We start from the raw sequence: 17,500 nt of genomic DNA, 5'->3' as shown, positions 1-17,500 counted from the left end.
CCCGCGATCTAGCGTTGATATCTGCTGCTGCGTTCGAGATCGCTATTGGCAATCAAATATCTAGGTGCTTGCCATAAGAGCGGTGATTAACTTTTGCCCACACATAAAGCCGGCAGTGTGTGTGTCCCTGATAGTAAATACTGATTATTGCTCAACACACCCAACGACATGCTGATTGGGTGAGGGAGTTGACAGGTTAAACAGTCTCAAATGGCGATTATAAAGTTCTATGCAAACCAGGCACTGTGGTGCGACCACATCAGCGAGCCATTAATCAATCAATCACTTAGTGAAATCCTCCCTCTATCTGTGGGTTGGCCAATCCGCTGCTTTCCTAATGGTTTGCAGGTGTAGGACTGGGCTGGGCTGTTACAGTACAGTAGTGCTCTCTTCCAGGCGTATAGAGGAGACAGGCCTGTCATCCAGGGACAGTGAGACCCAGGTTATCCTGGGAGGGCGGAGGACAGCTCTGCTCTGTGCTTTTCTGCTCTGTTCTGCTCTGCTTTGCCTTGCTCTGTCTCTGTTCTGTTCTGTTCTGTTCTGTTCTGTTCTGTTCTGTTCTGTTCTGTTCTGTTCTGTTCTGTTCTGTTCTGTTCTGTTCTGCTCTGTCTCTGTTCTGTTCTGTTCTGTTGTGCTCTATTCTGCTCTGTTCTGCTCTGTTCTGTTCTGTTCTGTTCTGCTCTGCTCTGCTCTGTTCTGTTCTGTTCTGTTCTGCTCTGCTCTGCTCTGCTCTGCTCTATTCTGTTCTGTTCTGCTCTTTTCTGTTCTGTTCTGTTCTGTTCTGTTCTGTTCTGTTCTGTTCTGTTCTGTTCTGTTCTGCTCTGTCTCTGTCTCTGTTCTGTTCTGTTCTGTTCTGTTCTGTTCTGTTCTGTTCTGCTCTTTTCTGTTCTGTTCTGTTCTGTTCTGTTCTGCTCTGTCTCTGTTCATCTCTGCTTCCTCCAGCTAGGAGCCGGTCTGGATCAGAGGTGAATATTTAATAGGCAGCGCATTCTGACATGATATCCATTATTCAGAGGTGTACAACAAAATAGGCATCACCAGACCTGAGTTTGACAGCAAATAGAAAGAGATTGATGCAGTTAGCAAACCTGTGTGTATTTGTGTGTGTCTGTTTGTGTATATGTGTTTGTATGTGTGTGTGTGTGTGTGTGTGGGTGTGTGTGTGTGTGTGTGTGTGTGTGTGGGTGACAGACGAGAGAGAGGCAGTAGAAAGGAGAGATCTTTAGTGTGATGGTGGGGATTGTGTGTGTGTGTGTGGGGGGGTATGTTTGTTAACTGAGATGCGTGGTGACAAGAGGTCGTGGAGAGATGGACGAGGTCTTGATTGGCGTCAGCAGTAGTAGGACGCAGACCTGAGGTCAAGTCTGGACAAGCTGGTGGAGAGAAGAGAGAAGAGAAGAGAGGAGGAGAGGAGAGAGGAGATGAGAGGAGAAGAGAGGTGAGGAGAGGAGGAGAAGAGAGGGGAGGAAAAGAGAGCGAAAGGAGGAGAGAGGAGAAGCCCCCAATTAAATGTTATAAAGCATTGTGACTTTTTTGTTACTCCAATCATCTCAAATATACACATTTGTCTGGTGCCGAGGTGGGGCTTGGGTGGGGGCTGGTTTGGGGATCTCTTGGCAGCATGATTTCCTGTTGCGGTGAACCAGCCAATGAGCCTGTCTACATGAAATACATAAAGTAAATGACCTTCCTCAGTAGGGATGGGAGACTATCTGACTCCACAGTTTTATATCGGAGTAGAGTCGGGTTTCTGCTCATTGCTCTGTGCCGTAGTCATGCTGTGTGTGTGTGTGTCTGTGTGTGTGTGTGTGTGTGTGTGTGTTCCAAAAATCTCTCTCCCCTTGGTGAGCTCCATGGCGTGAGTTATGAGTCTTGCTACAGTACAGTACTTACTGTAACACTTCCACTCAAACCTCTTTCAATATTTTTTTCTATACATCAACCTTATTCAACTCGGACAAATTTAGCCACTTGCTTCTGGCCCCTGCTTCCTTCTCAATCACATCAAGGCTAATGTGTTTAATTGTATTTATTTAGAAATGTTGCTCATAATTCTTTTCCGAAGAGGCTAGATGTTTTGGTTCTCCTCATCAGAAGAGTCAAAATGAGAGGTGATGTCCCATGGAGAGGAGGGGAGGAGAGAGGATGATAGAGAGAGAGAGAGAGAGAGAGGAGGGAGGGAGGGAGAAGAAAGAGGGGACAGAAAGAGAGAGAGAGAGAGACCGCAGTGTGAAAACGTCTTTTTGTGGACTTGTGACATCATGGCAGAGACCAGGACTGTAAAAACAATTTACTGAGGCTCCAGCAGAGAAGAGCAAGACCTTGGTTGCCTCTCTCTAGAAATGAAATATGTTTTCTATATTTTCTATTTCTGTGAATGTGCTCTTGGTGTTGAGGGTGGGTCAGTCGGTACGTGGGTGTGTCACAGGTGTCATTGCGTCAAAGTCAAGGTCAGGTTCTTCTATTAGCTCCTAGATTGTGCACACACTAAAAAAGAGTAAGAACAATTTAAAAGAAACAATGCATTATGTATCTAGATACAACATAGAAAGAATATAATTGTACCTATAGGATGCTGGTGGATTAGGAGAAGTTGGGTTTAATAGATTTGTGTACGTAAGCCGTTTTCCAAGATGGGCGTTGCCGAAGGAGTCCCCAGCAATTAGTTCGTCCCCTAACCAATCATGTTGCACAGTTTAATTCCGTAACCCTAAACAAACAACGCTGATTAGTCCGGTTGGAATTCCAACCGAGAAATCACTCTGGATGAGAGCCTTTCTAGACCCTAAATTGCATTTTGAAAAATGCAGGCCAGGCTCTCCTCATTCAGGACCCTGATAGTCTGAGGGAAGAAGCTCCTTCTGAGTCTCTCTGGGTTGGTTTTGAGTTTGCGGCTCCTCCTCCCTGACCTGAGCAGAGAGAAGAGGCTGTGGTCTGGGTGGCTGGGGTCCTTCAGGGTTCTCCTGGCCCTGGTCCTGCAGCGCCTCGTGTAGAGAGACGTCCTGGAGGTGTGGGAGAGTCTCTCTTGTGATACGTTCCGCTGACCACACCTCTCTGCTGGGCCTTCCGGTCTCACATGGTGCTGCTCCCATACCGGGCGCTGGTGTTGCCAGTGCAGATACCCCTAATTGTGCATGTGGAGAAACTCCTAAGTATCTGGGGAGAAACGTCGAATTCCCTCAGACGCCTGAGGTGGAACTGCCCCTATGTTGACTCCCTTAACACCGCGGCCATGTTTGTTGTCCACGTTTGATCCTCCCAGAACCTCCCATGAATGCTTATGGATGAGCAGGAAAAGCGCAACATTCCCTTCTGTGTGCCTGCGGCAGGCAGAATGCAGCTTTAGCTGTGTGCGGTCTGTTCGTACGTACCGCACAATGTTTTCAGGCGCACATTGCAACGAAATTACGCCTAAAATCGGCGCTAAAATGTAATGTAAAGTGTCCAGTAAATCTGCCCGCGTTGTCTCTTTGTGATTGTGTGTTTGGCTTTAGAAGGCTGTTTATCCTTTCACTTGTTAATTCAATCAAATCAGATCGGGGGCCAGAAAAGTGAGCTGTAAAAATTCTTCCCTGACCTCTCTCAACGAGATGATCAAGCAAGCTCCTGGAGAATGTTAGTCTATTGGCTAAGAACATATACAGAGCAGTAAACATGGGCTACATACTTAATAAGAGAGACATGACTAACAGTAGAGTGCACAATGACACTTACATTCTGTTAAAATATAAATCTCTCTTCAGATCACCTCCCTCCACACACACACACACACACACACACACACACACACTCCTCCAACCTGAAGCGCCAGATCGTTTGCTCCGCAGAACCATCTGGGATCTCTTCATTGGAATCTGTTTGGAAAAGGGCAGGCACTTTAAAAAAAATACAGGCAGGTGATTGGATGAACCATCTGTCTATCACCGTCTGTAAATCGAATTGTTCTTAATCAAATCAACAGTAGTCAACTATTTTATTTACACTAACATATACGTATTTCAAAAACTTTGTACAGGTATTTGGACAAGTGACTTGATCTCTCCGATGAGTAAAAGACACGCTACCTGAAAAAGCCTAATGTCAAGCCTGATGTGCACCTGCTATTTCACTACCATTAATTATTGCATTTATTCATATTTTAATAGGCCTATATCCTTTGAAATTTCCCTATTAAAGGTATAAATATTTACTGGTTTAGCGGTCATTTGAGTTACATATAATAAATCAGTCAATGGCCCTCAGTCTGTAGTGGACATGGGGGGTGAACTAATCACAGACTAATGGGGTTCACCTGATTTCAACCGCTGCCTCCGACAGAGACTCTGTGGGCCGACTCCTCAGGTGGACTTGATTGCTGAGACGGGGTCCTAACATCAGAGCAGAGCGAACGGGCGGCGTCTCTGGGGAGCGCAGCCTGCCGGACGCCACGGGGCTGAACCCAGCTGAGCCGAGCCGAGCCGAGCAACCCGATCTTCACTCAGTAGCCTGCCGGGGGGAGGGTTGCCGTTCGCATGTTGGTTAGGGCTGCCGGCGGCCAGGATTATAGTAAGTGGGACGTAGGCAGAGGTTCCTGTGTTCGGCAGGGCAGAGGAAGTGATAGAGGGAACCTAGAAGTGCTTCAATCTGCTCTCCAGTTGGGTGATGAGGCTCTACTGCCTTACTGTGTTGGACCGGTGGTCAGGTCCCTAACACTCTCCCGATCCTAATTTTAATTTTAATTTTTCGATTACTCTTCCTTTTGCCCTAAGTTACTTGGGCTTGTTGGTTTCGGAGGACAGAATGAAACATTTTTTTAAAAATTCAATTTTTGAGATGAAATTCTGAAAAAAATCACACTACATCTACCCTTTCATGACTATTTTGCCTTGATTTTTCATGAACATTGGACATTTATTGAGCAATAATTTGTAGTAAATGTACAGTATTGGTAATAGTAAAACATTTTGATGCATCATGCGCTCAGTTTTTGATATTTCAAAAAATCTGTCTGGATTGTTTGGTGTGGGCTGTCTGATGATGCAGTGTGTGCATTTTGATGGCAATTGGGAAAAAAATGTGGGAGGAGTTAGATTTAGATATGTTATTTTCCATTGACCGTTTGAGGGTATAATTCAGAATACTGTAAAAAAAAATAATCATTTTTTGACATAAAATTCTGAAAAAAATCACACTACATCTTGGATATGTTGCCAATGTTGTCACTTTTTATGAGGATGATCAGACATTGATTTGGCAAGAATTCGTAGGAACTGTATACAGAACTGTTAACAGTAAAACCTTTTGATGCGCTGTGGACTCAATCTTTCATATTTCAAAAATCTGTGAGGATCCTTTGGTAAGGACAGTCTGAAGATACAGTATATCAAATTTGGTGTCAATTGAACAAGAGGAGGGAGGAGATAGGTTTGATAGGTTTTACAGTTTATGAAAAAATCAGAGTGATGGACTTCAAAATTCCTGCAAGGTCAGAGTGTACGAAAGTTTTGTCTCACTTGGGACTACAATCACGTGGTGGTTTTACAATGATAGCACCTATGGCTGATTTGTTATGATTTTTTTAAGTTTTAAACTTTAGACTGTTGCTGTAGCACCACCTTCAGGTTTATTGACCTACAATGCAGGTTGAGGACTTTGGGTATAGTACTGGAGCTACGGGCAAAGTTTGGTGATTTTTTGTCCACGGGAAGTCAGACTTCAGTGAAAGATGGAGAAAAAATAATAAAAAAATAAAATAAAATTTTTAAAAAATAAATATAATATTAATAATAATAATATAGGCAAATACAATAGGGTTCCAGCAGCTATGCTGGCTGGCCCCTAAATATGTCAAAATGCTGGACTGTCATGCACAAAGCAGCTAAGAGACATTTTTCATTTTGCTTGCTCTAAAGAAAAGGTCTACATTGAAACAACATTAAACAAAGATAATAAGATGGTTATCATTTAAAAATCTTTACAAGCGAAAAAAAATATGACATTTCTTTTATTTTGTTCTGAGACCAAAACGAACTTCGAGACATCAGAGCCAGTGGTAAATTTGTCAAGCTTATAGTATGGACATGCCCAGGGTAGGGGCTAGTATGGACATGTCCAGGGTAGGGGTAGTGTGGACATGTCCAGGGTAGGGGGTAGTGTGGACATGTCCAGGGTAGGGGGTAGTGTGGATGGACATGTCCAGGGTAGGGGGTAGTATGGACATGTCCAGGGTAGCGGGTAGTGTGGACATGTCCAGGGTAGGGGGTAGTGTGGACATGTCCAGGGTAGGGGGTAGTGTGGATGGACATGTCCAGGGTAGGGGGTAGTATGGACATGTCCAGGGTAGGGGGTAGTGTGGACATGTCCAGGGTAGGGGGTAGTATGGACATGTCCAGGGTAGGGGGTAGTATGGACATGTCCAGGGTAGCAGGCAGTGTGGACATGTCCAGGGTAGGGGTAGTATGGACATGTCCAGGGTAGGGGGTAGTATGGACATGTCCAGGGTAGGGGGTGAGGTGGACATGTCTAGGGTAGGGGGTAGTGTGGACATGTCCAGGGTAGGGGGTAGTATGGACATGTCCAGGGTAGGGGGTAGTATGGACATGTCCAGGGTAGCAGGCAGTGTGGACATGTCCAGGGTAGGGGTAGTATGGACATGTCCAGGGTAGGGGGTAGTATGGACATGTCCAGGGTAGGGGGTGAGGTGGACATGTCTAGGGTAGGGGGTAGTGTGGACATGTCCAGGGTAGGGGGTAGTATGGACATGTCCAGGGTAGCGGGTAGTGTGGACATGTCCAGGGTAGGGGGTAGTGTGGACATGTCCAGGGTAGGGGGTAGTGTGGACATGCTGCCAGGTCATTTGGCCCGGGTGAATGAGCTCTCTGCTCTTTGATACTTGGCAGCTTTCCCTGGCATGGTGGCTTCTCTGATGAGCATTACCGATATTACACACACACGCACGCACGCACGCACACACACACACACACACACACACACACACACACACACACACACACACACACACACACACACACACACACACATACGTGTCTGCCCCGTCTGTGCAGAATTGGCACCCACCTCACTCCCCTCCAAACCTCCTGCCCACACAGACCAAGTTTACATTCCCCACACACTGGTGCAGAACGACACGCTCTCTCTCTCTCTCCTCTCTCTCTCTCTCTCTCTCTCTCTCTCTCTCTCCTCTCTCTCTCTCTCTCTCTCTGGGGATCAAACTGTTTGTTGATAACACTGATAAGCTGCCATGCTTCCCAAAAACAAACCAGCAGATTCCAGGATAGCGCTGCTCACACACTGGTCTGTCTGTCCCTGCAGTACGTGAATGGGGGATACTGCCTGTGTGTGTTTGTGTGTGTGTGAATCCCAGCTTTGTCCATTTTTCTCTGTAGTCCTTTAGAGTGTGTGATTAGAGTGTTCATGATAGATTCATGATGTCAGGTTTCACTTAGTTTTCATCTCTTCTGTCTCTCTCTCCCTCTTTCTCTCCCTCTCGCCCTCTCTCTCTTTCTCTCTCTCAACTTCTCTCTCTCTCTTTTCCTCTCTTTCTCTCTCTCTCTCTCTCTCTCTCTCTCTCTCTCTCTCTCTTCCAGACCCTTACCCTCTGTCTGCAGCGCCCCCTGGTGGTTGGAGGGGGATGGACCGAGGTGGGGAGAGCCCTCGGATGCAGGACAGCCCTGAGAGGAGGGGGGGCAGCCCGGACCTCAGCGGACCCCCGCCCGGAAAGATGGGACGTCTGGAGCTCAACGGGAGCCCCACCGGACCACGTCTCCGGCACAACGGTGCCCCCCAAAGGCCCCTGGGAGGTACGGCATCCTACCTCACCCTACCCCACCCTGCACCTTCCTACCCCACCCTACCCCACCCTGCACCTTTCTACCCCACCCTACACCCTCTTACCCCACCCTAAACCCTCTTACCCAACCCTACCCCACACTACACCCTCCTACCCCACCCTACCCCACCCTACACCATCCTACCCCACCCTACCCCACACTACACCCTCCTACCCCACCCTGCACCTTCCTACCCCTACCTACCCCACACTACACCCTCCTACCCCACCCTATCATCATCATATTCCACCCCAGACCAGAGCAGCATACATACACAGAGATACACACACACACACACACACGCACACACACACACACACACACACACACACACACACACACATACATACACACACACACACACAGGTACAGTACACACACACACACACACACACACACACACAGACACACACACTGACACACAGATACACACACACAGACACACACAAACAAACTAACTAACTAACTAACTAATTAACTAACAAGTAAGGGGCACTGTGGGAACCTTATAACACTGGCTTTAAATAAAATAAAGCTGCACTGTAGAAACTGATTTATACAGATGTATACTCTCCTACAAGCTATCGATCGCTGTGTTCATAAGGTGAATGAGCGTGTGTGTGTGTGTGTGTGTGTGTGTGTGTGTGTGTGTGTGTGTGTGTGTGAGCAAGCCCGCACGTGTGACACATAGGGTTAGGTCATACATTCACAACACTTACCTCTATGAAGGACTGGGAGATATGAGAGAGAGAGAGAGAGAGAGAAGGGGAAGGAGAGAGAGACAGAGAGACAGACAGAGAGAGAGAGAGATAGCGAGAGAGAGAAGAGAGAGACCGAGGGAGAACCAGAGGAAGAAACCGAGGGAGAGAGGGAGGGAAAGAGGGAGACAGAGAGAGAGAGAGAGAGAGACTGAGGGAGAGACAGAGGGAGAGAGGGAGGGAAAGAGAGAGACAGAGAGAGAGATTGAGAGAGAGACAGAGGGAGTGAGGTCTCTCCTCTTCCTATCCTCAGGCGTTTGGAGAGGATGGATGGTGGATAATAGGGACTCATCTTTGATGAGAGGAAACTCAACATGTCTCCTTCAAACCACAGACTAGCCATGAGGAGGGGGCCACACACACACACACACACACACACACACACACACACACACACACACACACACACACACACACACACGTACTGTATATACACACACACACACACACACATACACAGTGCAGATGCATTCAAACAGAGGGCAGTCACCAACTACAGACGCTGCTGAAAATACACAACCAACAACACATTAGCAGCTTGTATCCTTATTCACTGACCTTACTACAGTAAACACACATACTGTACATAGACAGGATGAGTCAAAACAATCGTTTAGGAGGAGAGAATGACACATTCCGAGTAGAACAGAGAGAGGTAGCAGGAGGGAGCTTACATGACGAGAGAGAGGGACATAGAGAGAGAGAGAGAAAGAGAGAGGGAGAGTGTGTGTGGGGGGGGTGGTGTCGGGGGGTGGGGTGGGGGGGGTGTAGAGGGGGGGGGGGCAGGCTGGTTGGAGCTACTCTGTGTTGACAGTTATATTTCCCTGTTGGGGGAAATTCACTTACTTGAATTGGCACGGAGTTCCAGTGTGTAATTCACTCCATAAGAGCCCAGTGAACTGGGAGCAGCGTGATTAATGGAGGGGAAATAGAAATGTAGGAATTGACTGATTAAAATGATGGGGGGGGGCTAATGCTGGTGCACCTCATGTGTATGCATGGAGGAGTGCTTGTGTGTGTGTGTGTGTGTGCGCGCGTGTGTGTGTGTGTGTGTATAGAGGTGGTAGGGGTTGCAAGCCATGTGCAGCTAAACAACATGTGTACAATGTATGACTTTGACAGTGTTTGTAAGTGTGCATGTGTGTGTGTGTGTGTGGGGGGGGGTGGCATTGCATATTACCATGCTCTTATTATTAGTGCTGGGGCATTGCCTAATGTCCACAGTCCATCATTTCTTTCAGGGCCTTAATTAATTGCAAGTTGACATGTGGCCCAAAACCAAAAGCCTTTTAGGAAAAAGGCTAATACTGGTGAATGGTGCCTGTGGGCCTGGGGCCCGGGGGGCCGGGGGCCAGGAGGCTGGGGGCCGGGGGGCCGGGGGCCGGGGGCCGGCACTGTGAGCCAAGAGGACAGGTTGCGACATCTAACAGACGCCTGGAACTTACACTGTGAAGAGAGAGGAAATAGAACTGGATTGTGTCTGATTATTACACGGCTCTCTGAAATACTCCATTCTGATTGGACAATCGCACGTTCTACCGGCGAATTCACCGCCGCCAAGGGCAACACATGATATATCTGTGGGCGACACAGTCGGAAGTTGTCTGAACGTTGCTGAACATTCTAAACATAACGGTTGGAAAACGTCAATATTGCCCGGGCACACAAGAGCCTGTGAACAAGAATTTATAATGAACAGAATTAAATATATTTTAATCAATATTTTATCTCTGTGTATTAATGTCGTTGGTAAGTAGCTGTGTGATAAGTGGGATAACTATGGCCAGAAGGAGATTATCAACCAATAAGAGCCTGACAGTGCGTTCAGAACCCCGAGACGAAGCCGAGCCCTTCAGCCCAGTCAACATGCCTAGCCCGTGCTCAGGAACTCATACTGCTGCTACAGTACATATGTAGAACCCCTTTCTGGCAGTAGAAGAACCCTCTGAAAAAGGGTTCCCTATAGAACCCTTGTCAGGTCCGTAAGGTTCCGTATCAAACCCTTTTTCAGGTCAGAGAGAACCCCTTGGGGTTACAAATACATGTAGCAGCTTTGCTGAACAGTAAGACATTTAAAATGGAACAAAATTGAACTATCAGACCCTCTATATCTCTCTATAGGTATGGAGGTGATCTATCAGACCCTCTATATCTCTCTATAGGTATGGAGGTTAACTATCAGACCCTCTATATCTCTCTATAGGTATGGAGGTGATCTATTAGACCCTCTATATCTCTCTATAGGTAGGGAGGTGATCTATCAGACCCTCTATATCTCTCTATAGGTAGGGAGGTGATCTATCAGACCCTCTATATCTCTCTATAGGTAGGGAGGTGAACTATTAGACCCTCTATATCTCTCTATAGGTATGGAGGTGAACTAGCAGACCCTCTATATCTCTCTATAGGTATGGAGGTGAATATCAGATCCTCTATATCTCTCTATAGGTATGGAGGTGAATATCAGACCCTCTATATCTCTCTATAGGTATGGAGGTGAACTATTAGACCCTCTATATCTCTCTATAGGTATGGAGGTGAACTATTAGACCCTCTATATCTCTCTATAGGTATGGAGGTGAACTATTAGACCCTCTAGATCTCTCTATAGGTAGGGAGGTGAACTAGCAGACCCTCTATATCTCTCTATACTTTAGGTATGTACACAGTCTGGGCTTCCTGGAGAATCTAACGTTCGACGCCATGGCGCTGGAGGGTATTTGCATGCCAACGGTAACACCCAGATACCGTATGTTTAATGTAATATTCACAGATAAGAAACGGACACTATTATCAGACTGAGTCCAAAGCAAGCCGGGTAACGCGTGTATTTACAGAGCTGGTCCAGGTGCGGAACAGGGCCGTCATTCACAGACTAGAGTTAAGATACTATCGGTCTTCGTTGATCGTATAACACGGTAGAATATAATCAGAATGAAAGCGTTCTGTTTCCTGTTTTTGCGATTATGGTGACAGGCTTACCTCAGCATTGTCACCAGGGCCCTTTGTAGCAGTGGCAGTAAGTACTAAAACTTTATTTGTCCCTCAACGGGGCAATTGATTAGGCAGCAGTAAAAACACAGCACACAATATCACACAATACACAATAAGCACTCAAATCAAAGAACAGAACGGAACTAAAACAACACCAATTACCAAACTGAGCGTGTGTGAGTAGACGAGCTGGTTTCACCTCCTGCTATTGGAATTTAGCAGTGCGATCGCCGAGGGCGTGAAGGGATACCTTCTGTATACCTTCTTTTGCATGTCTGTTCTGATAAAAATTATTCCCCCTAATCTCTTCAATTCCGCTCAGAACGTTCCCCGGTGGCATCATGCAGAACAGCAGTCAACACAGTCTGTAAACGCTCTGGTGGGGCTGGTCTGGGTAGTGCTTCATTAACCCGCAGTACTATGATCACTTTTATTTGGTGTTCATCAGAGAATCATAGGTGCAGGACATATTATTATTATTATTATTATTATTATTATTATTATTATTTCCAGAAATGAACCGGACCTTAGATCTTATTCAAGCAGTCAGACACGTGAATCCTCAGCACGCGCACTCTTACAGCCGTTCTCTTTGTCCCCCTGTCTCTTCCCCTGTCTCTCCCCCTGTCTTACCCCCTGTCTCTCCCCCTGTCTCTCCCCCTGTCTCACCCCCTGTCTCACCCCCTGTCTCTCCCCCTGTCTCACCCCCTGTCTCACCCCCTGTCTCTCTCACTGTCTCTCCCCCCTGTCTCACCCCCTGTCTCTCTCACTGTCTCACCCCCTTTCTCACCCCCTGTCTCACCCCCTGTCTCTCTCACTGTCTCACCCCCTGTCTCTCCCCCTGACTCTCCCCCTGTCTCACCCCCTGTCTCTCTCACTGTCTCTCCCCCCTGTCTCCCCCCTTTCTCTCACCCTCTCTCCCCTCCCGTCTCTCACCATGTCTCTCCTCTCGTCTCCCCCCTGTCTCTCCCTCTGTCTCCTCCCTGTCTCTCACCCTCTCTCCCTCCCTGTCTCCCCCCTGTCTCTCCCCTGTCTCCCCCCCGTCTCTCACCCTCTCTCCCCCCCCGTCTCTCACCCTCCCCCCCCCCCCTGTCTCCCCCCTGTCTCTCCCCCTGTCTCCGCCCCTGTCTCAACCCCTGTCTCACCCTCTCTCTCCCCCCCCTGTCTCCCCCAGGTCTGATGATCCCGGTGTTCTGCGTGGTGGAGCAGAGCGGCGAGGGCGGCGGCGTCGGCCCGGCGGAGGGGGATGGGCGGGAGGAGCACGCCGAGTTCGTCCTGGTGAGGAAGGACATCCTGTTCTCCCAGCTGGTGGAGGCGGCCCTGCTGGCGCTGGGCTACTCCCACAGCTCCGCTGCTCAGGCCCACGGTGAGTCACATACCTGGGCTAGAGACTGGCCCGAGATCAGATCATACAAATTAATGTGTACCTGCTACTGGGTTAGAGGCTGGTCTGAGATCAGATCATACAACAGACTGTATACCTGCTACTGGGTTAGAGACTGGCCCGAGATCAGATCATACAACAGACTGTATACCTGCTACTGGGTTAGAGGCTGGTCTGAGATCAGATCATACAACAGACTGTATAGTGGCTACTGGGTTAGAGGCTGACCTGAGATCAGATCGTACAACAGACTGTATACCTGCTACTGGGTTAGAGACTGGTCTGAGATCAGATCATACAACAGACTGTACCTGCTACCGAGTTAGAGACAGGTCTGGGATCAGATCATACAACAGACTGTATACCTGCTACTGGGATAGAGACTGGTCTGGGATCAGATCATACAACAGACTGTACCTGCTACCGAGTTAGAGACAGGTCTGGGATCAGATCATACAACAGACTGTATACCTGCTACTGGGTTAGAGACTGGTCTGAGATCAGATCATACAACAGACTGTATATTTGCTACTGGGTTAGAGGCTGGTCTGAGATCAGATCACACAACAGACTGTATACCTGCTACTGGGTTAGAGACTGGTCTGAGATCAGATCATACAACAGCAGACTGTATGCCTGCCACTGATCTAGGATCTGCATCAAATACCTCACCTTCACTTCAAATGCGTCCTACAGCTATAAAGGACGATCTTCCACGACACAAAGGAAGCTAACTCTCTGGAGTCATCCACAGTTCCAGAATGTTCTTCAGCACTCATGAAAGGGGTTAGCAAAGAATGTTTGAAAAACACAACTAAGACACAGACTGAGTCTGAAAAACTCATTAAAGACAGAACAAAGACTTAAGAAATGAGTCGTCCCCTCAGAAGACAAAAATACCGTGTGTGTGCGTGTGTGCGACCGTCTTTGTGCGAGACTGTGTGAATAAGTGCGTGTGTGAGTGACTGTATGTGTGAGAATGTTTATGGAACAGAGGCCTGGACGAGGACTGTAATAAGTGTATAATTTATCGTAGCACACATGGTTGTCATCTCCAGGAGGACAGTGGAGTTAGTTAGTACGCGTGTTCTCGAAAATATGCGGAAAATTCCATCTGGGAAATCGCTGAATGTTGATGGAGGGAACAATAGATACTTATGAAGCAATCGATACGGCACGTAATGAGGCCAACTCAAAATCCACTTCTCCTAATGTCCCAACAACAACAACAACCAACAACGACCCCACCAATTATTCAGTCGTTCAGTCCATGGGTTAGTCTTTTGATAATTCAGTCTTTTCAGATTATCTTGGACTATGCTACTAGTAAATAATGGGAGTCCTTACTTTCAGGTATGGGGCAAAAGGTCTTGTGTGATGATACTGTACAAGAAGATAGCTCACTAATGGTATGTGGGTGTGTTTGTTTGTGTGTGTGTGTGTGTGTGTGTGTGTGTGTGTGTGTGTGTGTGTGTGTCTGTGTGTGAGAGAGAGAGAGAGAGTGATCTGATAAACGCTCTAGCACAGTTAATTCCTCTTCACTTGCCTCGTACTGTAAAACCACCCTGAACTTGTGAAACACATTCTCCCCTGTTACACAGATACAACAGAATGTACAGTAAGCCACTCCTTCACTGGCTCAGGGTCAACAGCTCTTATCACTCCTCCTCTCCTCTCCTCTCCTCTCCTCTCCTCTCCTCTCCTCTCCTCTCCTCTCCTCTCCTCTCCTCTCCTCTCCTCTCCTCTCCTCTCCTCTCCTCTCCTCTCCTCTCCTCCGTCACACTCCTCCTCTCCTCTCTCCTCCATCACACTCCTCCTCTCTCCCCTGTCACACTCCTCATCGTCTCCTCTCTCCTCCGTCACACTCCCTCTCTCCGTCAGGCGAGCTGAGACATGACCTCACACTCTCGACCTCCTCTTTGCTCAGCTGACCTCCTGTGGCCATGATCCCACTACACCCAGTCACAGTCCCTCGGTTTTACAGCCTCAAAGACATCAGTCGTTTCCCTGACCGCTGTTACAGGGTAACTCTGACTAAAACCATAAGGTAACAAGGCCAGAGAGAAACTCTGAAGTTAGTTAAGCGCCTGGGAAAAGCTACTGTTACTGTGATGTTTTCCATATTATTCATTTTCTCTAAGCTGCCTTCAGTTTTAACTGTGGTGATAACATGCAAATGAGTATCATTTGAGTACAGTATTATAATCAGCTCAGCTTAACCTTATCAAACAACGGTAATCAGTGTTATTAGGCGAAGGCGTGTGTTTGTACGTAGCCAGGTCCAGATGAGGCCTTTACCATTTAGAACTGATCAATGTTTCATTACTGGTTGCAGCCTCAGAGTTACACACACGGGGGTCTCTCTCTTTCTCTCCCTCTCTTCCTCCCTCTCTCCTCTCTCGCTACCTCTCTCCCTCCCTCTCCTTCTCTCCTCTCTTTCTACCTCTCTCTCCCTCCCTCTCTCTCCCCTCTCCTTCTCTCTCACTCTACCTCTCTCTCCCTCCCTCTACCCCTCTCTCCCCTCTCACTCCCTCCCTTTCTCTCCTTCTCTCTCACTCTCACTCTCTCTCCCTTCCTCTCCCCCTCTCTCCCTTCTCTCCCTTTCTCTCCTTCTCTCTCTCATTCTTACTCTTGCCCTCCCTCTTTCTCCTTCTCTCCCTCTCTCCTTCTCTCCATCTCTCGTCAGGCCTCAGTGGTCTCTTGTCTAGAGACTGTCATCAACAGTCCTCCCAGACAGAAAGCCTCTTCAAAGAACGTCTAAACTAGACATCACAACAAACGCAAACAACAGATACAGCTACTAGCCTCAGTCCCAAAGTTCAACCAGACATATACAAACACACAAACACACACAAACACACACACACACGCACTCGCACACACACGCTCGCACACACACACACACACACACACACACACACTCGCACACACACACACACTCGCACACACACACACACACGCGCGCGTGCACACACACACACACACACACACACAGTCACATACACACACACACACACACACACACACACATACACGCACACACACACACACAGACACACACTGTCACAGCAGGCACAGTCCTCCCTCCCCTCCTCAGGTCCATTCAAATGAATGCTTTTTGTTTTTTAAAACAAGCGTTTATGTTAAATGAATAATTTCTGGCTTAAATTATACATTTTTCCTCTGCGGTCCATGACCAAAATTACACAGAGTCCCAGCTATTTTCTCCCTGTTTGAATTGTGCCCTGCATACTTGTGTTCCAGCAGTATATTTAAACTGCCCTGGGAGGACCACGGTCTTTCTTTAATTAGCCCAGTCAGCAATTAACTGGAGATATTGTTTATTTCAATTATAAGGGTCTGAAGGCTTTTATAGAATAGCAGGGAACAGACCTGTAGTTTACGGCTCTCACAGACAGTTAACAGTGGTCATCATTGGACAGAGAGAGAGAGAGAGAGAAAGAGAGGGAGGGAGGGAGAGAGAGAGATAGAGAGAGAGAGAGGGAGGGAGAGAGAGAGAGAGAGAGAGAGAGAGTATTGTTTCTCTGCCACGTCTCCAAGGGTCACACAGACTGCCACGCCTCGTCAACAGCCTAGCGAGCGTCCGACTGAACGCATGATTGCACGGCAGCCGCGTCTGTCTGCTCCACGGCGCCGTCGTACTCCGCAAACGCCGACCGACTGACCTCTGACCTCCGGCCGTCGTTACTGCCGCTTGCCGTGACAGACCGCCGCGGTGGGCGGAGCCCAACGCTACGGCCGGGTCACCGACACGCGGGTCACCCTGCGGCCCCTGTGACAAACAGGCCTCGCACGGAGCCGAAGGAGCCGGGTTCCTGCGATGACACGGGAGAGTAACGGGGCCCGGGGCCGACGGATGGGGGGCCGCGCCTTCCTTCCTTCCTCGGCCCCCCGCCGATGCGCAAGCTGAGGGACAGATGTACTTATATCAGAGCGGCGGGTTCTGATGCAATAGTGATTAGTTGTGGGGCTCAGTGTGTGGGGATTCCCCTGGACTCTGTCAGGGTGGGGGGGGGTTGGGGGGTGGGGGGGCCTGGAACCAGTTTGGAAGCAACCCTGCGTGTGTGTGTGTGTGTGTGCTGCCTGGTGTAACCATTATGACTTGTTCCATGGGACAGTTGTGTTTGTGTGTGTGTGTGTTTGAGAGAGAGAGAGAGAGAGAGAGAGTGTGTTTGAGAGAGAGAGAGAGAGAGAGAGAGAGAGGGAGTGTGTGTGTGTGTGTGTGTGTGTGTGTGTGAGAGAGAGAGAGAGTCAGAGAGAAAGAGGGTTTTGTGTATTTTTGTATGGTTTTGGGTTTGTGTGGATGGGCTCATATTAGGCACAAGCCAAGCCACTAGTCACCCACATGAAAGAAGATTTCTGGGAGGCGGAATTTTAATGTGGAAATGGGAACAATGATTCCTACTTTTAAATATGGACAAGAAGCAGGCCTCTCATAACAAAGGATCCAAAATGATGGATCAATTAATAATACATTTACCAACAGTAATGTGTGTGTGTGTGCGTGCGTGTGT

General features: G+C 48.1%; 1 protein-coding gene across 1 annotated transcript in view; it reads left to right on the top strand.

Annotated features, from left to right (window-relative positions):
• The window catches only part of satb2 (SATB homeobox 2), a 44,722-nt gene that overhangs the window by 8,163 nt on the left and 19,059 nt on the right, over positions 1-17,500 (top strand). Inside the window, 2 exon segments of the mRNA XM_084451859.1 lie at positions 7,587-7,799; positions 12,756-12,947. Of these exon segments, the coding sequence (XP_084307985.1) occupies positions 7,631-7,799; positions 12,756-12,947 (361 nt within the window). The 5' untranslated portion in view covers positions 7,587-7,630.

This window comes from Borostomias antarcticus (assembly GCF_949987555.1).
Source record: "Borostomias antarcticus genome assembly, chromosome: 17".
NCBI lineage: Eukaryota > Metazoa > Chordata > Actinopteri > Stomiiformes > Stomiidae > Borostomias > Borostomias antarcticus.
This window is presented reverse-complemented; position numbering and strand designations above follow the sequence as displayed.